At 38.6% G+C, this 24,182-nt stretch overlaps 1 protein-coding gene across 2 annotated transcripts in view; it reads left to right on the forward strand.

Annotated features, from left to right (window-relative positions):
• The window catches only part of rin1b (Ras and Rab interactor 1b), an 85,454-nt gene extending 61,272 nt beyond the window's left edge, over window positions 1–24,182 (forward strand). For both annotated transcript variants that reach the window (XM_073908017.1, XM_073908016.1), the window contains 4 exons: window positions 6,377–6,682; window positions 14,315–14,446; window positions 20,884–21,050; window positions 23,521–24,182. In XM_073908017.1, the coding sequence (XP_073764118.1) occupies window positions 6,377–6,682; window positions 14,315–14,446; window positions 20,884–21,050; window positions 23,521–23,838 (923 nt within the window). In that variant the 3' untranslated portion in view covers window positions 23,839–24,182. The remainder of the gene's footprint in view (window positions 1–6,376; window positions 6,683–14,314; window positions 14,447–20,883; window positions 21,051–23,520) is intronic.

Here is a 24,182-nt window from a genome sequence, read left to right on the forward strand (position 1 = left end):
ACAATGGAAATCAATGGTTACTCGTTTCCAGCATTTTTCAAAATATCTTCCCACTAATTTATAGATATATTTTGGAGCACACAAGCTTGTAGATATTCTTAAAGGGATAGTTCACTCTAAAATAAGAAAAGTTTACACTATTTACTCTTCCTCAAAAGGTTCTAAACCTTTATGAGTTTTTTTAAACTAAAAAATAAAAAATATATATATTTTGAAGAACGCTGAAAACCTGTAACCATTGACTTCCATAATAGGAAAAACAAATACAATGGAAGCTAATAGTTATCTGTTTCCAGCATTTTTCTACATAGTTCTACACTATCTTATGGATATATTTAAAGGAGCACTACATTGTATAATAGATATGTTCTTAAAGTGATAGGAAAAACAAATACAATGGAAGTCAATGGTTACCAGTTTCCATCATTTTTCATAATATATACCAGCTAACTTATAGATTTATTTTGGAGCATGCAAGCTTATAGATATCATAAAGGGATTTTTCTTCTCTTGAACATTAAAGAAGATATTTAAAAAAAAAAGCTGTAAACCCTTAACCATTGACTTCCATATTAGGAAAAACAAATGCAATCGAAGTCAATGGTTACCCATTTCCAGCATTTTTTAAAAAAATATTCACACTTAAATTTATATATTTTAGAAAACACTAGATTATACTCTGTATGTATCCTTAAAGTGATAGGAAAATCAAATACAATGGAAGTCAATGGTTACTGCAATGGTACTGGCTAGGTCAGGCCAGTAGTTCAGATTTTCACTTGCCCTGCCAGAATTTTCACTGGCCCCACCAAAAAAAAAAAAAAAAAAAAAGTTAATAACACACATTTTAAATAATGTGTCAAAAATAACGTCTGTGAATTTAAATATTTAAAAAATGTAAATAAATGTATAATGACAGAATTTAAATTGTTATGGAGTGTGAAAATTTGCAGGTGTTTTATTGCCGTTCTAAATGATTTAACAAAAGGTGGCTGACTTGCCAAACTGATGGCAAACTGTGCAAAACCTCACTTCCTTTTTTTCGTTGTGTTGTATCCACATAAATTTCTGCCTCTAAGACGTTAGCCTCATAACTTGATGTTGCCGCCATTTTACTGTCTCTTCGCTGTACTGGTTGCCACCAAGTTACAGAAAAAAGTAACCTGCTCACAACATCCAATCAGATAAGAGGAACCAATATGGTGTTTACGACATTATAGAGAAGGTGGCATTTAAAAGCTTAAAAGCACAAACGGTTTCTCGATTAAGACAGTATTTGCTGGCAATTGATAAATAGTTGCACTGTCGCAGGCAAATTAAACTTCTGTAAAAAGGCAGCACTGGCCCAATCGGGCCAGTAACAGTCCTGCCTACTGTCCCGAGCATCTCTCATGCTGGCCCCGGGCCATCGGGCAGTCCTTATCGTTGAGCCCTGCTATAAAATTAAATATATATCTAGATATATATATATATATATATATATATATATATATATATATATATATATATATATATATATATATTGAAGAACGCTGAAAACCTGTAACCATTGACTTCCATAAAAGAAAAACAAATACAGTGGAAGCTAATAGTTATCTGTTTCCAGCATTTGTCTACATAGTTCTACACTATCTTATGGATTAATTTTAATGAACACTAGATTGTATAATGCATATGTCTTTAAAGTGATAGGTAATTTGGGACATCTCATCACCCTAATGGGTGACTAAAACAGGGCTATTCAATATTCTGATTGTGCTACAGCCTCTCTGAGCCCCAGTTTAGCACTGGTGTCACTGTTTTTGAACAGCAGCGAACCGAAAGGAATACTTCACATTATCGACAAGAGAAAGCACAACGCAAAGAGGCGTTTCCTGCATCATAGCGCAGATTAATTCTTCAACCAATCAAGGGCCCCCTTCTTCCGTCAGCCCTGCTTCAGCCCCACCTAGCCCTTACGTTAATCCAGCCCTGGTTACTAGTTTCCAACATTGTTCGAAGTATCTGTTTAACAGAAGATTTGAAACTCAACCAGATTTGTACCAGTGAATTTGAGTAAGTCGATCATTTGTCTGTGAACTACCCCTTTAAGACAAGTTTAAGTAACCGTATCTCTGTGTCATACCACAGAACAACACGTCACTCAAATCAAAACATCTAATCTTTTATAGCAGTGATTACGAGCAGATTGATGAGATATCTCCTCCAAATCAAAGGAAGAAATCTAAAAAGCCGGCCACGTCCCTGGGGATGGATGTTGTTTCGGATGTTGGTGGAGGCACTGGCAGTTTCCACTTTGCATTTATCATTAGCACACAGCACATTCCCACGCATGCTTCAGCACCAGATACAGTAGAAGGAGGAGATTTGGCGCAGCGCACACATTTTCTTGTTTAGTTATAATATGTCTGGTTCTTTCTTCTGCCGTGCAAACATTAATTTGCTTATTTATTTTGTTCTCCGAGCTGCTCGGTGGCTGTGCGTTCACTACCGTGGACATAATCGCGTTTAAATAGAGCTAGAGGATAAAAACGCTTCCTCCAAATAGATTTAGGCGAACATGAGTAGGCATCTGTGCCATGTGTTCTCCTCTTCTGCGCTGTATAGGAAGGCATTCTGTCATAATATCTTACTGTATTGTGCTCTACATGCTGCCATAGCATTGTAAGCATTCTGACTGCTTACTGACACAAAGCATGAAAAAGTGCTTGCATTTCTACAGAGGAAGCATTTGCACTATAATAAACAACTGAAGAATTATTAGACCCCCTGAATATTTGGTTTCCCAATTTCTGTTTAAAAGAGAGAGATTTTTTTAACACATTTCTAAACATTAATTTATTCATTTATTTTGCTTCGGCTTAGTCTCTATTTCAGAGGGCGCCACAGCGGAATGAACCACCAACTGTTCCAGCATACTGTATGTTTTACACAGGGAGAAACCCTCAAAGAAACCACTTGAGAAAGAGTAAATAGGGTGTACATTTTTATTTTAGGCTGAACTGTCCCTTTAAGGATATCTATAAGCTTGTGTGCTCCAAAATATATCTATAAGTTAGTGGGAGAAAATTTTTAAAAATGCTGGAAATGGGTAACCATTGACTTCCACTGTATTTGTTTTTCTTACAATGGAAGTCAATGGTTTCATTCATTCATAAATTTTCCTTTGGCTTAGTCCCTTTATTAATCTGGGGTAGCCACAGCGGAGTGAACCAACAACTTATCCAGCATATCTAATTGACCCAACCGAGGCTAGAACTAATGACCTTCTTGCTGAGAGAAGAGAGCGCTACCCACTTCCCTGAGTATTTTGTTTCCCAATTTCTGTTTAACCAAGAGAAGATTTTTTTCAACACGTTTTAACATTTATTAATTTTCCTTCGGCTTGTCGTCTCTATTTTTAGAGGTTGCCACAGCGGAATGAACCGCCAACTATTCCAGCATACTGTGTGTTTTACGCTGCGAAAAACCCTCAAAGGAACCACTTAAGAGAGTAAATATTGTGTGCATTTTTGTTTTAGGGTGAACTGTCCCTTTAAGGATATCTATAAGCATGTGTGCGGCAAAATATATCTGTAAGTTAGTAAGAAGATACTTTAAAAAATGCTGGTGACAAGTAACAATTTACTTCCTTTGTTTTATCTATCACCTTATCACCTTAAGTATATATATACAGTATATAATCATTTCCAAAGAAAATAAAAAATTATATATATATATATATATAAACTAGTGGGAAGATGTTTAGAAAAATGCTGGAAATGGGTAACCATTGACTTCCACTGTGTTTGTTTTTCTTAGTATGGAAGTCAATAGCTACATTCATTCATTTTCTTTTCGGCTCAGTCTCTTTATTCATCAAGGGGTCAAACCGCCAACTTAACCTGCATCTGTTTTATGCAGCTGCAACCCATCACTGGGAAACACCCATACACTCTCATTCACACACATACACTACGGACAGTTTTAGCCTACCCAATTCACCTGTACTACATGTCTTTGGACTTGTGGGGGAAACCGGAGCACCCGGAGGAAACCTATGCCAACACAGGGAGAAAATGCAAACTCCACACAGAAACATCAACTGACCCAGCCGAGGCTCGAACCAGCGACCTTCTTGCTGTGAGGCGACAGCACTGCCTACTGCACCACTGTGTCACCCGTAAATAATCATCATGTTTCCTAATGGAATCTGGACAATGCTTTACTTGAAAGGGGTGTTCATAAGACTGTCATGAAACCTTCATAATCATGACATGATATGATACATAATACAACATGATAACTGTTGGTTACAGGTTTTCAGCATTCTTCAAAAATATCTTCTATAGTTTTTAAAAGAACAATTCACCCAAAAAGAAATTTTCTGTCACTTTTTACTCCCCCCTTACATTACCCTTTATGTGTTTATTACTTCTGTTAAACAAAAAAAGAAGGTATTTTGATAAATGCTGGAAAACCTTGACTTCCATAGTATTTGTTTTTCCTATGGTTACGGCTTTCTTCAAAATATCCAAACTCATGAAGGTTTGAAACGAGTAAAAGTGAGTAAATACCAAAATTTTTGTTTTTGGGAGAACTGTTCTGAGACATTTTGAAGAATGCTGAAAACCTGTAACCATTAGGAAAAACAAATACAGTGAAAGTAAATGGTTACAGGTTTTCTTACATATCTCCGTTGTCATTTTAAATATTGTTTGAAGAAATATCTATGACATATATATATATATATATATATATTTATTTATATCCCAGCTCTGTCGGTGAGAGTAGTTAAGCTCAAGCGCATATAGCAATAGCAACTTGAAGAGGCGGGTCATCTCAGATACTAGAAAGAATTTGATTGATGAAACTGATGAGGTCACATAAAAAACAAAAGCAAAAAAAAAAAAAAAAACGTTGATTTATTTAGGTGTGGGGTGTCCAAACTCGGTCTAGAGATACTAGAAACTTCCTGACAGCTGTATTAAAGCACGTCGGAGATATACTCCGGCCCTCCAGGATTGAGTTTGTACACCCCTGATTTAGGTGGAAGTTACAAACTGCAAGCTTCAAATGTTTTAATATTCCTAATAGGAATTTTGTCACTATTTTGGAGCACACATGCTTATAGATATCCTTAAAGAGATAGTTCACCCTAAAATGAAAATTTACAGACTATTTACCTCAAGTGGTTCTAAATATTTATGATTTTTTTTTTTCTGTTGAACATTAAAGAAACTATATTGAAGAAAGCTAAAAACCTGTAACCATTGACTTCCATATAGAAACAACAAATACAATGGAAGGCAATGGTTACAGGTTTCCAACATTTTTCAAAATATCGTCTTTAATGTTTAACAGAAGAAAGAATCTCGTAAAGGGAGAGTAAATGATGACAGAGCTTTAATTTTTGGGTGAACTATCCCTTTCAGACTAACATAGTGATACTAACATCTAAACTAAACTTTGATTTTACAGAGACTTTGAGACAAGTTCATGGCTTACAAAGCTTAAAGAATTTATTTTTTTAGTTATTTTATCATTTTTATAGTAGATTCACAGGGCGACACGGTGGCTTAGTGGTTAGCACTGTCGCCTCACAACAAGAAGGCTGCTTATTTGATTTAAGTAAGTGTGTACGGGTGTTTTTCAGTACTGGGATGCAGCTGGAAGGGCATCCACTGTGTAAAACATACAGTATGCTGGATAAGTTGGCGGTTCATTCTGCTGTGGCGACCCCTGGCGAATAAATGGACTAAGCTTAAGGAAAATGAAGGAATGAATGTAACCATTGACATCCACAGTATAAATAACAGATACAATGAAAGTCAATGGTTACCCATTTCCAGCATTTTTCTAGATATCTTCCCAAAAGCTTAAATATATATTCATTATGGAGAACAGTAGATTATAGACTGCATATATCCTTAAAAATGATGGGAAAAAACAAATACAATAGAAGTCAATGGTTACCCATTTCCAGCATTTTTCTAAACATCTTCCCACTAGCTTAGAGAAATATTTTGGAGCACACAAGCTTGTAGATATCCCTAAAGAGACGGTTCACCCTAAAATGAAAATCTACACACTATTTACTCTCTCAAGTGGTTCCTTTGAGGATTTCTCGCTGCATAAAAAAATGTGCTGGAATAGTTGGTGGTTCATTCTGCTAAGCCGAAGGAAAATGAATAGTAGATTCACTTGCCAAATTCAGCGTTTCTCATTTATTTGTCACAGTTTTTATTGTGTTTGATGGTGTGCAGCATAATTCTGTTCTGCATTACAATAAAATGAATCCTCATTTTGAGAGAAAATAGTGTTTCTACAGGTGGTTTGTCAAGCCCACTCACCTGTTAACAATATAAAACGTCTTTTCCTGTCACGTGACCCACAGATCTAGCCCTGGAAAAGGCTCTGTTTGGCTGCGTGTTGAAGCCGCTGAAGGTTCAGCTGCAGCAGACGCTGGTGTCTCTCCACACTCGGGACGGCTCCTTACAGCGGGTTACAGAGAGTCTGCTGGCCCACCAGGAGGGGGCGCTGGAGCGTCTAGCTGTACGAGTGGGAGTCCTGGACGTTCGCGGAGTAGAGCGAGCCAAGGCTAAGCTCATGCTAATGCAGCGCAGTCATTCGCCCATTGACAAGGTGCTGCTTCTGCTGCAGGTCTGCAAGAGTGTGTACAAAGCCATGGGGACTCAACCGGGTGAGGAAACATTTAGATTACAGTCATTATATGTCGTTTGAGAGTAATGCTGTTGATACACTGGGCAACATTTTAAGCTGTTTTTCTGGGCAACTTTAGTGAGACACAGGGTGACTAAATAGGGCAATGGGTTACAGATTGTTACAAACCCCTGATGTTAGTCTAGGGCAGGGGTCTCAAACTCAATTTACCTGGGGGCCGCAGGAGGCAAAGTCTGGGTGAGGCTGGGCCGCATAAGGGATTTCACAAAAAAAAGTCCTCAAATGTCATTATTAACAGTTTTAATTATTTCTTCTGAACATGAAGTGTCCTGAACATTAATAGAACATTGAGTGAAGATTATGAACAGTTCTTCTGAACATGGCATCTTTTGCCTACTCCTTGCTGCCAGAGACTTGACAGCGCTTCTTCTCACAAATCTGAACCATTTGGCTTTAGAGCGGAAGCAGTTGAGACCCTCAGTATGGCTTGAAGATGATCATCATTAAGTCTAGACCTGTACTTTGTTTTATTGAAGTCCTAGGGAAAAAAGTGGGGGAACTCAAAACTTCCATTCCCTCACCTAAAAAAAGGCGTATATATGTATAAATAAAACACCCCCACCCCACTCCAGTCACATCAGTCTGTACCAGTCTGTATCTACCTATAATATCAACACAATCTCACGGCAATTCGTAACTTTTTCATTTAGTGGCTAATTCGTATGAATTCGTACGATCTAATTCGTGAGATCAGGCTGATAATATATATAAGATGCAGGGCAGGCATGTGCACACATAGGGCTCAACCTGTGCAGAGCACATGCCCTTTTTAGTCTTGCATAGAAATTGCCCTTCCAAAATGATCAAAAGTGCCCCCGCGACGCCACACACCCTCGGTCCCGCCCTTCAGTAGGCGCGCGATAACACCGCTCTTGAGTACGCGCGCGATCAGCTGATCAGAACGCGCGCGACAACGCGCATTGAGTGACAAGCGTGCTGTGTACGGATAGAATCAGCGGAGCGGGGAGCGCTCTCTCTCCCCGCTCCGCTGATTCTGTCAGAGTACAGCGGTCGGCGCGGGCCACAAAATATTGCACTGAGGGCCGCAAATGGCCCGCGGGCCGCGAGTTTGAGACCCCTGGTCTAGGGGATGGTGGGGTTTGACATTTGTGTAATTAAAATATATTTATATAAACTGTAAATAAGTGCAAAAGACAGTGGCGTAGCGCAAAATGCGGAGGCCCCCCTGCAGGGATCACCGACGGGGCCCCCAGTTGAAGGGGGGGGGGGGGGGGGGCAGAGCCAGAGATATACACATATACATATATATCGGGAGTTTTCCTGGATGTTAGTATGCAATTTTTTTTTTATTATAAAAACTATAATTTTTCTACTTTTCTACATTGATGGATCAGTGACCGCACAGGCATTCCTGACAAAAAGCTTGTGTTTGTGTGTACAGAAATGTACTATTCACCCTTCCTGTTAAATTTGATCTAATCCGTGTTCTGAAACACAGCTCCTCTCCTGCTTTCACTTCTCATACTGACGGAGGGAGCGATTCGTTTGTGAATGAATCTCCGTTATGAACGACTCGTTCACTAGCCGACAATAATGCAAGTTTCTGGTACCACAGCATCTCGTTGTCAAATTTTTTTGCATAGTTTGCTGATTTTATTCAACAAAACTAGCATAAGCCGAGTGTTTAGTGCGAGTTGGAGCTGCTTTGCCTTATGGTGAATGCAGTAAGTGACTGTTATCATCAATAACGTTACCTGATTAGCACAAAAGTTCAGAACATACAAAAACATTAAAAACTTAATCTTACCTATGAAGTGTTCTGCCTTTGTGCTTTGTTTTATTTGTTTGCTCGTTACTACGCTCGTAGACAGCGCTAAAGTCCCGCATCTTCACGTAATAACACTGTCTTGACTAGTGCGGTTGAATGACATTTGTCCTGGGGGCACTGTACCAATGTGGCGGCGCTATTGACGCATACTCAGGGTCCCTATGCGATATCTAGTGTATATATCACAAATTGAGGAGCGGGGAAAGGAGGCGGGGTGGAGCGACAACGCTGGGAATCCTACACAAACTGAGGAGCGATCACAAACCGAAAGCGGCGAGAGCGTCAAAGTAGCCAGAAGTCATTCATTTTTAACGAGAACCAGCGGCGCGTCTTCATTGGCCATGACGCGGTTCGGCAGCAAGCAATCAGAATGAAGTAGTCCACCGCTTGAGAGGAGTTCAGAGAACACAGACCTGTGAACTTTGGTTTCGACCACAGTTGTTCCCAAGAGTTTGATTATTGCGGTTCCTGGATTTTCAATTATTGAAAATCGCGACTACGTGGGGCCCCCTAATCACGTGAGGCCCCCCCGCGGTGCGTGCCCTGCAGGCCCGTCCGCTACGCCACTGGCAAAAGACAACCAAAGTAATACCAAAAATATGTGTTTTTATTTACAATTCCCAAAAGTGAACATAAACAATGAATTAATCAAAAATAAAAAAGGGGTCAGAAACATTTAATATCAGCAATTTATAATTTAATCAGTACACTGAATGAAAATCCTATAGTTTCTCTCAAAGAATCTTGGGAAAATGACCTTGGTGTTGATATTACGGAAGAACAATGGGAAAATATTTTAAAGATGGTCCACTCTCCTTCCATATGCACCAGACATGGCCTAATGCAGTGTAAGGTACTGCATTAGGCCATGTGGACTACTTCCTTCTGATTGCTTGCTGCCGAACCGCGTCATAGCCAATGAAGACGTGCCGCTGGTTCTCGCCGCCGGTTCTCGTTAAAAATGAATGACTTCTGGCTACTTTGACGCTCTCGCCACTTTCGGTTTGTGATCGCTCCTCAGTTTGTGTAGGATTCCCAGCGTTGTCGCTCCACCCCGCCTCCTTTCCCCGCTCCTCAATTTGTGATTTATACACTAGATATCGCATAGGGACCCTGAGTATGCGTCAATAGCGCCGCCACATTGGTACAGTGCCCCCAGGACAAATGTCATTCAACCGCACTAGTCAAGACAGTGTTATTACGTGAAGATGCGGGACTTTAGCGCTGTCTACGAGTGTAGTAACGAGCAAACAAATAAATAGAGCTCATTTAACCAATGCCAAATTAGCCAAATTTTTCCCTGATAGAAGTGATGCCTGTCAACGTTGTAAGCAGTCCCGGCCAACCATCTTCATATGTTCTGGAGTTGCCCTCAATTAAAACATTTCTGTTCCAGTGTTTTTGACACGCTTAATAAATCTAATAACATAAATCTAGACCCTAACCCCTTGACAGCCCTTTTTGGTATTTCAGAAAGAGTTGACCTGACTGTTGCATCTCGCCAAGTTATTGCTTTTTCTACTCTCTTGCTAGACAAGCCAATCTTATCAAATGGAAACAGTTGATTCCTCCATCACATGACATGTGGATCCGAGAAATTTTTAGTTACATAAAACTTGAAAAATTAAGATGTTTACTTGCAGGATCTCTCAAATCTTTTTACAAGACCTGGAACCTTGTTTTAGACTATATCAAAGGATTACCTTGTTTAGTCGATATGAGATCTAATAAACAGTAATTAATTGGAAAGAGGAAATATTGACTCCTTAATGTAAACTTTCAATTACTTTTTTTTCAATTGTTATTATTATAATTTTATTTATTTATTTATTTATTTATTTATTTTATTTTTATTTTTTTTGCTTTTATCTAAACTTGCTCATTTACTATTATATTGTTTAACAATTTCTTTTAATTCTTGTATTTTATTTTTAATTTATTATTATTTCTTTTAGAGGATATGTTTGTTTAGAATTCATACATTTTAATTTATTTTATTTCAAGGGGAGAGTGGGAAAATAAGAAAAATAAGACACTCTGTAATTTTTCCTTTGTTGTATTGTATACTATGATGTATTGTCTTGTTAAACTCAATAAAAAATAATAATAATAAATAATAAATAAATAAATAAAAAGTAAGTAAAGCAAAAATATACTATTTACAATATATACAACATTGAGACAAATAAAGACGGAGACGGGTGGCGCTAAAGAAACGAAAAGAACAAAACCCAAACTAAATCTAACTTCCTAGAAGCATCAAGCTAACTAACTATGTAAAAACAGTATAATTAACACGCAAAGAGTCTTCCGAGTCCTGACTGTCTACTCTTTCTATCTATCCAAAAAGTACAAGGGGAGGCGCTCGCCCCTAACCTAATGTACTAAACAGCAGAGTAGTCCTAAGTGTTGCAAAATGTATGCCATTTGACCTTCTTACCTGTCTGCTTCGTCCAAGCCTGGTAAACAACGTAAATGGAGAAAATGGATATGGATAACGGACGGATAACATGAACACAAAATACACAGTTAGACGGGGTTAGTTCTAAACACGACGCAATTACACGAACAGAAACGAGCGGGGAAAAAAGTCAAGTGAAAGAGAAGTCAAGGGGCTAGTGAGTGGTCTTGCGCGCGCTTTTATAACGGGTGGTCTTTGCTTATTGGATGTCACGTAAGCGGGGAGGAAATGACTGACAGCTGAATAGACCAATGAACACAACCTGAGAATAATGAAAGCAGATATGCGAGAAGAGAGAGAGAGAGGGAGAGGAGACACAATACAAACACAACACACAAACAGAGCACAAATAACACAAATACATAACACAGATACAATATTGTTTCACATTCTTAATAGAAAAGTCGCAAAGCAAATCACACAGGTACAGGCACAGGTGCCCCCTGGTGGTTTAGTATCCCTGTGAAACTTGTGTAATCGGCTCTGTCCGAAGTTGTTAGTCATTGCTTTATTTACTGCTAAAGCAATGACTAACAAAAGCTAAAGCTAAAGCTGCTAAAACTGCTAAAGATTGCGTTATTTCAACATCTTTTGTAAATAATCATGTTTCACAGATGAATTTGTGCATAAAGAACTACATTACCCATAATGCTCTACTGACAATTCCACCAATCAGAGAGTCATAGCAAGTAAACTGCACAAAAATAAATATTTCGCTCGTCCCACTTCCATTGAGCTTCACATATTTTCAGTCAAATTGATCTCCCTAAGCTCTTAAACTAAGTATATATACAGAATCATGTTTCACAGTGCCATTTGTGCAGAAAAACTACATTACTCATAATGCAGTACATACAATTCCACCAATCAGAGAGGCACAATAAGCAAACCGTTCAAAATGAATGTTTTACGTCCTCCCACCTCCATAGAGCATCACATATTTTCAGTCAAATTGATCCACTGTAAGCTCTCAGACTATAGATAGATAGATAGATAGATAGATAGATAGATAGATGGATGGATGGATGGATGGATGGACAGACAGACATAGACAGACAGACGGACGGACGGACGGACGGACGGACGGACGGACGGACGGACGGACGGACGGACGGACGGACGGATGGATGGATGGACAGACAGACATAGATAGACAGACAGACAGACAGACAGACTGACAGACAGACAGACAGACAGACAGACAGACAGACAGATAGATAGATAGATAGATAGATAGATAGATAGATAGATAGATAGATAGATGGATAGATAGATGGATGGATGGATGGATGGATGGATGGATGGATGGATGGATGGATGGATAGACAGACAGACATAGATAGACAGACAGACAGACAGACAGACAGACAGATAGATAGATAGATAGATAGATAGATAGATAGATAGATAGATAGATGGGTGGATGGATGGATGGATGGATGGACAGACAGACATAGATAGACAGACAGACAGACAGACAGATAGATAGATAGATGGATGGATGGATGGATGGATGGATGGACGGACGGACGGACGGACGGACGGACGGACAGACAGACAGACAGACAGCTAGATGGATGGAAGGATGGATGGATGGATGGACGGACGGACGGACGGACGGACGGACGGACGGACAGACAGACAGACAGACAGACAGACAGCTAGATGGATGGATGGATGGATGGATGGACGGACGGACGGACGGACGGACGGACGGACGGACGGACGGACGGACGGACGGACGGATGGATAGACAGACAGACATAGATAGACAGACAGACAGACAGACAGACAGACAGACAGACAGACAGACAGACAGACAGACAGACAGATAGATAGATAGATAGATAGATAGATAGATAGATAGATAGATAGATAGATAGATAGATAGATAGATAGATAGATAGATAGATAGATAGATAGATAGATAGACATATAGATAGATTTGTGCATTAAAAACTACATTACCCATAATGCAGTACATAAAATTCCACCAATCGGAGTCACGAGTAAGTAAGTAAGTAAGTAATGTGTGCTTGTATAGCGTATTTATTGTGTATGGCCATACACCCAAAGCGCTTCACAATCATAAGGGGGGTCTCTCCACACCTCCACCAGTGTGCAGCATCCACTTGGACGATGCAACGCCAGCCACTGGACAATGGCGCCAGTGCGCTCACTGCACACGAGCTATAGGTGAAGTGGACAAAGTGATAAAGCCAGTTCGGTGGATGGGGATGATTGGGAGGCCATGATCGGTAAGGGCCAATGGAGAGAATTTGGCCAGGACACCGGGGTTACACCCTACTCTTTACGAGAAGTGCCATGAATTTTAATGACCAAAAAAAGTCAAGACCTCGGTTAAGCATCTCATTCAAAAGACGGCGCTCACTGACAGTATAGTGTCCCCTACACTTTTACTGGGGCATTAGAACTCACACAGACCACAGGTTGAGCGCCCCCTGCTGGCCTCACTTACACCGCTTCCAACAGCAACCTAGTTTTCCCATGTGGCCTCTCATCCAGGTTCTGACCAGGCTCAGCCCTCCTTAGCTTCAGTGAGTAACCTCTCTTGGGCTGCAGGGGGATATAGAATAAGCAAACTGCTCAAAATGAATATAGCTCCTATATATTAGCTCCTCCCACTTCCATGAAGCTTCACAAATTAAGTAGTAAGCTGAACTCAAGTTCTCAATCTAATTAAATGTGTATGTATATGCGGATATTTGTTCAGTTAACTCGAATATTTTGTGTATGCAGCATTAATTTAGCATATTTTGTAAATAATCATGTTCAACAGTGCAGTTTGCACAGAAAAACTACATTACCCATAATGCTGTGCCGCCAATTCCATCATTCAGTCACAGAATGCAAAACTGCACAGAAAATAAATACTTAGCTCCTCCCACTTCCATAGAGCATCACACATGTACTGTCAAATCAATCTCCCTAAGCCCTCAAACTACATATATATTCAGATATCTGTTCAGTTAGCTAAAATATTTTGTATATGCAGCATTATTTTGTAAATAATCATGTTTTACAGTGGAATCTGTGCAAAAAAAACTACATTACCCATAATGCCGTACAGAACATTCCACCAATCAAAGTTACAAATTTAAAATTAAACAAATTTCGCAAAATAAAACTAATAGCTCCTCCCACTTTCATGAAGCGTCTCAAATTTAGGTATTCAAGTTGATCTCCATAAGCTCTTAAACTAATGACATATTTGTGTGTATATGTGTGCATAATTGTTCAGTTAACTCAAATATCTTGTGTATGCGGCTAATATGCAGTATCTTTAAGTTTTATGACATAACATTGTTTCTTCTCTGCAGGTCAGGATGTGGGATCTGACGACTTTCTACCAGCACTTTCCTACGTGCTTATTCAGTGTAATATCCCGCAACTGCTGCTGGAGACGGAGTACATGATGGAGCTGCTTGAGCCGTCATGGCTGACAGGAGAAGGTACAGGAGGATCCTGCTTAGAAACAAAACCTTACAGACTTTGGTTAAAACCCTAGTCTTAAGATAAGCTTTACAATATAACCTGATGTCTTTTATTTTGTAGATTTAAAAAGTACATCATATCTGCTTAAAGGGGTAGTTCACCCAAAAATGAGCATTTACTTGCTATTTGCTCTCCCTCAAGTGGTTACAAACCTTCATGGGCTGCTTTTTTCTGTTGAACATAAAAGACAATATCTTGAAGAAAGCTGAAAATCTGTAACCATTCACATCCATGCAAAGGAAGTCAATGGTTACAGGTTTTCAGCATTCTTCAAAATATCTTCTTTTGTGTTCAGCAGAAGAGATAAACCTATAAAGGTTTGAAACAATGCAGAATTTAATTTTGGGTGCTGTCTCTTTAAATTCAAACAGAAACAGGATTGCTTAATGCGGCCTATTGGCTGATTTTTATTCTGTTTTTAAAACATAAACATGGATTTTTCAGGGAAAACATATCGTCAAATTTTCGAAATGTACGTTGAAACTATGATCATAATATATTATAGAGGTCGCCACAGTGGAATGAACCGCCAACTATTCCAGCATATGTTTTACAAAGTGGATGCGCTTTCAGCCACAACTTAGTACTTCACACACATACACACATTCACATAGCGCATGTCTTTGGACTGTGGGGGAAACTGGAGCACCCGGAGGAAACCCATGCAAACATGGGAAGAACATGCAAACATGCTGTGAGGTGATCGTTCTACCCACTGCGCCATCGTGGCACATCTAAACTATATATTGTACAGTTAAAAGGATTTCAGTTTTGTTTCTTTTTCAAATATTTCTCAAATGATGTTTAAAAGAGCAAGAATTTTTCACAGTATTTATATATAATATTCTTTCTGCTGGAGATAAAGTCTTATTTTTTTTATTTCGGCTAGAATAAAAGCAGTTTTAAATATATTTTTAAAAATCATTTTAAGGTCAATAGTAAGCTACCTAACAAAAGTCTTTGATCCCAGCTGTAAGAACAAGGAATAATAAGCTGACTTCTAGCTGATCATTTTGAAAAGTGTTAAAAGGTGGATTTCTCTGAGGAATCATCTGTTGATCTGCATCCCAATCATCACAAATACTGCAGAAGACTTATTGGAACCCTCTTGGACCCAAGATTCTCACAGAAATCAGTCAAGTTTGGTGAAGGAGAAATCATGGTTTGGGGTTACTTTCAGTATGGGGGCGTGCGAGAGATCTGCAGAGTGGATGGCAACATCAACAGCCTGAGGTATCAAGACATTAGTGCTGCCCATTACATTACAAACCACAGGAGAGGGCAAATTCTCCAGCAGGAGAGCGCTCCTTCTCATACTTCAGCCTCCACATCAAAGATCCTGAAAGCAAAGAAGGTCAAGCTGCTCCAGGATTGGCCAGCCCAGTCACCAGACATGAACATCATTGAGCATGTCTGGGGTAAGATGAAGGAGGAGGCATTGAAGATGTATCCAAAGACTCTTGAAGAACTCTGGGAGTCCTGCTGTCTTTGCCATTCCAGATGACTTTATTAATCAGTGATTTGAGTCATGTCAGAGATGTATGGATGCAGTCCTCCAAGCTCATGATGGAGTCAGACACAATATTCATTCAGTTTCCACTGCAGCATGACTTTATATTCTATACTGGACATTGTTTCTGTTCAGTGACGAGACTTTTGTCTAAGCAAAGTCAGACCTTACTGTCCTAATTAAATCATTAAACATCAAGGCATTATCATATTTTATTTAGGTCAAATATGATAATACAAATAATCTAAAGGCAATTTAGCCTTTTTATATAAGCCTCTCCTGAAACCAAAATATCAACTAGAAGTCAAGTTATTCCTAAAACGTGGAGAAGCGACAAGACTTTTGTGAGAGAGTGTATTAGCCCTCTTAAGAATATATATTTTTGGATAGTCTACAGAAAAAAACAGTTATTCAATAACTTGCCTAATTACCCTTACTTGCCTATTCCCTAATTAGGCCTTTAAATGTCAATTTAAGCTGAACACCAGTGTCTTGAAAAATATCTAGTCAAATATTATTTACTGTCATGATGGCAAATATAAAATAAATCAGTTATTTAAGATGAGTTATTAAAACTATTATGCTTAGAAATGTGTTGAAGAAATCTTCTCTCCGTTAAACAGAAATTGGGAAAAAAAATATTCAGGAGGGCGAATAATTCTGACTTCACCTGTATATATTATAATAAATACCATTATAATGGCACTAAAAATGCACTAATTTAAAAACAAAATCTTAATCGGTTTCATTTAATAACTTGTCACTGTGTTCATCACAGAGTCTAAAGCGCAGGAGAATATCCTGAATGTATAAATCTTTCTAGACAGACCTACCATGAGCTCTGCGCCTCAGCGAGTGGGTGTTTTTCCACTTCATTTATCATTTATCATCATCATCCTCAATCGCCAAATTCCCAGCGAAGAACAAAACTACCTGAAGTGAGCAACGGCAAGCTGAAGTTACTGTTGCCATGGCAACCTGGCAGCAACCCCACACACGCACACACTGCCGTGAAGTGTTATGAATTATGTAATCGAGCTGATCTACCTACACTCTAAAGCCACTCATATACAGTATTTTTCAATGAACTCGAAACTTAAAGCATTATTTATATCGATTCTAGCATCGTGTTTAACTTTAAATACGGAGCGCTGGATGAACAGTCCACACACACATACTGTAGGATAATATAGGAAACTGCCTTAAGCAGGTTTTGCATTTTTGAATTCTTATGCTTTAAAGGAGACCCCATTTTACAAGATGTAAAATAAGTCCCTAGTGTGTATGTGTGTGATGTTTCAGCTCATTATAATCAATAAATAATGTTTTATAGCTCTATGAAACTGACCCTTTTAAGCTTTGATCAAAATTGTGACTGTCTCTTTAAATTCAAATGAGATTGTGCTTTTTACAAAAGAGGGCGGAGCTACAAGCACCTATATGTCAGTATAGTACAACACAATCTCACAACAATTCGTAACTTTTTCATTTAGTGGCTAATTCGTATGAATTCGTACGATCTAATTCGTACATTTTAGTACGATTTGCTCATCCCCTAATGACGGTTGGGTTTAGGGGTGGGGTTTGGTGCCACGCCTCCTTTTTAAAATCGTACAATTTCGTACGACTGAACTCGTACGAATTCATACGAATTAGCCACTAAACTGGCAAAACGTAAAATACTTACGTTTTCTCGTGAGATCATGTTGTATAGTAGCTGCTTCTCATTCAGGGCTGTTTATGCTAATGGGCGGAGTTGGTGGTAACGCGTTCCACTGTAGCTTATAACTATTCTCATTACATTTTGGGGGAATGCAGTAATGTAACCAATTATATTTTAAATTTGTGTAATTTGATTACAGTTACTAAACTCTTACATTACTTACGTTACAAATATAGTTTTTTGAAAACAATATTTACTTTTTTAAATCATATTTTCCCACTGCAATGTAAATTAATGAGCATTCGCTTTTAAATTTCTGGAGAACATGAGCTGGAGTAATGCTGAAATGGCTGCTGTCGATAGTGGCTGCTTCTTCAAGAGGAAATACAGACATTACTTTGATTTCATTGAGCGTAAAAACCAAACTATTACTGTGAAAGTCAATCTATGTTCAGTCTCTAATAAACATTTGCTTTTAACTCGACCAGCAACTTGTTTAAGCACTTGAATAGAAAGCATTTTATGACAAAACCTGTCACCAAGGAGGCGCCCAAAAAACAGCGGCCCAACTCAGTCTAAACAAGCTAAATTGGATTATTGTGCAGAATTGGGAGTGAAGGTATCTTCTGAAAATATAGGGGCTTTTGCATGTTCAAGTTCATTATTTTTAAAGGAGGCGGGCAGCGTGTGACGCGCACGGGGAGCAAGCAGAGCAACGCATTCAAATATTCCAGATTTCACGTATTCAAAATTTCAGCATTTACAGTTTGTCTCTACACAACCACAGACATATGGCTTGTTTCCACTGACTCGCACAGTACGGTACGGTTGTGGTCAGTACAGGTCACCTTTATCAGGCTTGCGTTTCCACTACCAAGGGTACCCTTTTGGTGGGTGTGGTGTATGACAAAAAAGTTTTAGTCAACATCATTTTTGCTTGAGAAAATGTCTACAGTAAAGCTGTACGGGTCGCTCACAAATCATATGAGAAGCACAAAACAGATGCTTTACACACATAAACACTTCCGTATAAATGTTTATTACTAACTTTTCTATGAACATGATTTGATTATAACTGCATCAATGATGCATCAAAAGAGCCTACTGTAACGTTGGTAATTATATAAAATAAATAAATAAATACAATATACATGAACACACACAGCCCCTTACAGTCTCCAATATGATACTTACTACAGAAAAACTACACACAGCAGACATTTAGTCCTTATTTGGGTTCAAAAACAACAGAAAATATGGCCCGGAGTCAGTGCAAACCTGTTATCTGTGTCTGTAATCTTCAACAGCACGTGTAGCCTCTGTTAGAGAGCAATTCCATCATTCCCAGTTCATAATAGTCCAATGATAATAGTTAAACATGGCAGTTTGTTCACATTTGCTGAAGAAATAATGTGCTCTTTTCTTTCCTGCATCTCCTTTGTTTGTTTGCGCTTCACTCTCGCGTTTGTCAGTTTCTACCAGGATCGGGTTTCTAAAGCACGTCAATAATCAAGCGCACGTTATTATCATCAGCTCAAAAAGTTTGTTATTTCAGATATAGACGCGCGGCGAGTGCAAGGAAGAAAGCTAAACCGCTCTCGCTTAAGACTGGCTCGTAAAAAACTACGGAGCACAGGGTAAATCCAACAGCGTTCAGCTAGTTCCGCCTTTGGTACCCTTTCTCATGTTTGGTACCCTTTCGAAAGGGTGCCGAAAAAGTGGTACGGTACGGTTCGGTTCAGTGCGCCTTTTGACAGTGGAAACAGCCATATAAGCATACCAAATCGAACTGTACCGTACCACTCAGTGGAAACAGACCAATAGTGGGCCCTATTTTAACGATCTAGGTGCAAAGTCTAAAGCGCATGGTACAAAATCATCTCTCATTCCTTTTAAGCTTCAGTTGCGTGGTGCCATGGCACATTTGCTATTTAAATAGGGGATTTTGTAAGTAACACTTTACTAGCAAGAAAACAGTTAAACAGAGCATCTGCAGCGCGAGGTTAAAGAACGAGCCTCCTCCATTTAGCCTCTTTACTTTTTCTTTACTTTACTTTTACTCTTTACTCTTTTACTTAAGTGGAGTAAGGAAATGGTGTTGTACACACTCCACTGAAGACGTCCATTAACCGACATATTTAATTCCATTTATTAAGCGCAGAGATTTGTGTCAAAACTATTTCTAAATTCAGTTCTAATTTCCAACAAACAAATAAATGAACAATAATAATAAACTGTGGTCAAAAAAACTGAGTTACATCCAAACACACGTTCTGTTCTGCCCCATATAGTGACGCATACTTCAGCAAAACCAGACAGGTGTACAAATCCAAACTTGTTTTTATTCAAGCTAAAATAAATTTACATACAATAAATAATACTGATGATAATAATAATAATAATAATAATAATAATATATTATAAAAATGCAAATTGTCATGAATAAACTGAACCCCCACCCCCCTCCCCCCCAGCACACCCATGAGTCCACAAAGGGGCGTGAATGAATTTGCTAAATAAACAACGTGATGCAAAACATTAAAATTAGGCCTGTGCTGGTCTGAAATTAGCAACAAATCGCGCCAAGCACATCTTGCGACTTATTGCGCCAGGTGTATGATAGGGCCCAGTATGCATTTTTGGAACAGGTTTGGAACGAGTGAAGATTCAGTAAATGATGAATAATTTTTGGTTTTGGGCGAACTACATCTTTAAATCTTTTCAATTTGTCAAGCTGCTGTGTTAGACCCACTGTAATGTTTTTCAGTGAATATTAAATTACTAAAAGAGCTGCAGTTGTATTTTTTATATTTTTTAAAAGTAACTTCAAAGTAACTAGTAATCTGATTACTTTTTACATGACGTAATTAGTAATGCAAGCAAATTACAATTTTCCAGTAGTAGAGTAATTTGTAATCGATTACTTCTTAAAGTAACTTACCCAACACTGCTAATGAGGGAGAGATTGTTACTAGTGGGCGGGGCTTTCCCTGTCTGATGACACATACAAAGGGAGAATGTCAATCAAAGTGCTTCTACAGACTATTTCTATCAAGTCTGATTATAAACAAATAGACTTAATACAGTTTTACCATTAGAAGCTGGCTATATTCACACACTGCTGAAGCAAAACTGTGATTAAACACCCTTATAAAAGTGATTTCTGCATAATAGGTGCCCTTTAAAGTTTAAAAGACTGACTTAATTGGTATTGTTTATAGGTGGATACTATTTGACGAGTGTGTATGCCAGCCTATGTCTGATCCAGAGTAAGCCTGGGACCACGCCCACCTCTGGTTTGACCAATGAGGCTCAAGAATACTTGAGAGAGTGGAGCAGGAGGCGGGGCCAAGAAGCCAAGACTCATAAGGACACTCAGCTGAAACAGGTTTGATTATTTGTTTACAATTTAATGTGGTCATTCCCTTCATTACACTAATATTAAAGACTTTAATGAGCTTCCTTTAAAGGGATAGTTTATGCATTCATTTTCCTACAGCTTAGTCGCTTTATTGATCAGGGGATTGAACCATCAACTTATCTAGCATATGTTTATTACACAGCGGATGCCCTTCCAGCTGCAACCCAGTACTGGGAAATATTCATACACTCATGCATAAACACACACTATGGCCAATTCAGTTTATCTAATTCACCTACAGTGTATGTGTTTGGACTGTGGGGGAAGCCGGAGCACCCGGACAAAAATGGGAGAACATGCAAACTCCACACTGAAATGCCAACTGACCCAGCCAGGACTCAAACCAGTGACCTTCTTGCTGTGAGGCGACTGTGCTAACCACAGAACCACCGTGTCACCCCTTTAAAAGCATAGTTCAATATATAAAATATATGCCGTACATGGCAGTAAATATATGCCATAATGTGCCAGTTTTGTGATATTTTAATTAAAACTTACTGTGAACAGGTAGAAAGGACTTATATCAGAGGTTTGAGTAGATTATAGAGAGGTGAAAGATGTTATGTAACATATTATGCATTTATATTATTCCCCTGCCCACACAGGCCTGATTACATCAGCAGAAATATAAGGAAGTGCTTTGATGATAGATTATGAAAAGATGTTTTTACTTTTGATAAGATGAATTATTTATGTTGTATTTATTTATATTAAAGTCACCCTTTCTGTGTGTTTGTTTCTTGTTCTCTAAATCATCCAATAATACTGTATAAAGACAACTACTATAATTATTGAAAATTATTAGTATTATCTATCCATCTATGTCCATCTGTCCATCTGTTTATCCATCCATTTATCTGTTCATGTATCCATATATCTATCTATCTGTCTATCATTCTATCTGTTTGTCTGTCTCTCCATCCATCTATCTTTCTGTCTGTCTGTCCATTTATGTCCATCTATCCGTCTGTTTATCCATCCATTTAACTGTCCATGTATCCATCTATCTATCTATCTGTCTGTCTCCATCCGTCTGTCTATCCATCTATCCATCTATCCATCTATCTATCTATCTATCTATCTATCTATCTATCTATCTATCTATCTATCTATCTATCTATCTATCTATCTATCTATCTATCTATCTATCTATCTATCTATCTGTCTGTCTGTCTGTCTGTCCATCTATGTCCATCTATCCGTCTGTTTATCTATCCATTTGTCTGTCTATCTGTCTGTCTGTCTATGTCCATCTATCCGTCTGTTTATCCATCCATTTGTCTGTCCATTTATCTATCTATCTATCTATCTATCTGTCTGTCTGTCTGTCTGTCTGTCTGTCTGTCTGCCTGCCTGTCTGTCTGTCCATCTATGTCCATCTATCCGTCTGTTTATCTATCCATTTGTCTGTCCATCTATCTATCTATCTATCTATCTATCTATCTATCTATCTATCTATCTATCTATCTATCTATCTATCTATCTATCTATCTATCTATCTATCTATCTATCTATCTATCTATCTATCTGTCTGTCTGTCTTTCTGTCTGTCTTTCTTTGTCCATCTATCCGTCTGTTTATCCATCCATTTGTCTGTCCATCTATCTGTCTATCTGTCTATCTATCTATCTATCTATCTATCTATCTATCTATCTATCTATCTATCTATCTATCTATCTATCTATCTATCTATCTATCTATCTATCTATCTATCTATCTATCTATCTATCTATCTATCTATCCGTCCGTCCATCCATCCATCCATCTATCTACCTGTCTGTCTGCCTGCCTGTCTATGTCCATCTATATGTCCTGTCTATGTCCATCTATCCGTCTGTTTATCTATCCATTTGTCTATAAATTTGTCTGTCCATTTATCTATCTATCTATCTATCTATCTATCTATCTATCTATCTATCTATCTATCTATCTATCTATCTATCTATCTATCTATCTATCTATCTATCTATCTATCTATCTATCTATCTATCTATCTATCTATCTATCTATCTATCTATCCATCCATCCATCCATCCATCCATCCATCTATCTATCTACCTGTCTGTCTGTCCGTCTATCCATCTGTCATTTTATCTATTTGTTAGAAGTACATCAACATACTGAAAAGCGGACTTTAAACCTGCTTACAGTGTGCTTAAATGTGGTAGAAACATGTTAGCAGTGTCAATATGTGCCAGAAATGTGTGCTAGTGGTTTTAAAACATTTTAGAAACATTCTAGTAACATGCTAACAGTTCTATCTATGCATGTAAAGTTTCAAAACAGCTTTAAACAAGCTTTACCAACTAGCTAAAGCTTTCAGGCTATGCTAAGTCATTTCTTTTACTTATTTTATTTAGCTTATTGTCATATTTGTGTTGGTCTATATCAGAACCAGCCCTGACTCTGCACCTGTGTGTTTGTGTTGTTGTCGCAGAGGTTTGTGCGCATATTGTTCCAGGATGAAATTCGCAGTGGGGTTCGGACGCTTCTCTGGAAGGCGGGAGAAAATGTAGACGCCTTAGCTCAATCTTGCGCTGCTCTTTTCGGCGTAAGCGAGCCGCAACACTACTGTCTCTTCTGGAGGAACGAAGGGGAGATGCGTCCTCTGCCGGCTCACGTTCAGCCCCATCAGCTGGGCACGCATGAAGGAGCGTCACTGTCCTACCTGCGCTCTGATCACGACTTCAGCAAGATGCGCAGACTCACCAGAGGGGGCGCTGTGGATCTGGGAGAGTCCGTCTGTGAGGAGTGAAGATGAAAAACAGGTGCACAACATGACTATACTCTAGTTTTTGTCACATGCGTGGCAAGACGATCATGGATGTCACAAAGTATTTGAATGCCGTGTATGTGTTCAGTTCAACGGATGATAGTGATCGTTTTTAGTTTGTGTGGGTGTAAAACACAATAGAATTTCAAATGAATGGGGGTAATGAGTGGTAATAATGCATAAAGCAATATCTGCCAAACAGGAGATCTGGAAATCTGAGTCTGAGGTTCTGCTGTCACAATTGACTTGCAGAGGTGTGTGTGTGTGTGTGTGCGTGTGTGTTGCGGAGTAATACCAAAGTGTTGAGTTTAATAAATATGTTTATG

This window comes from Danio rerio, chromosome 7 (genome assembly GCF_049306965.1).
Source record: "Danio rerio strain Tuebingen ecotype United States chromosome 7, GRCz12tu, whole genome shotgun sequence".
Lineage (NCBI taxonomy): Eukaryota > Metazoa > Chordata > Actinopteri > Cypriniformes > Danionidae > Danio > Danio rerio.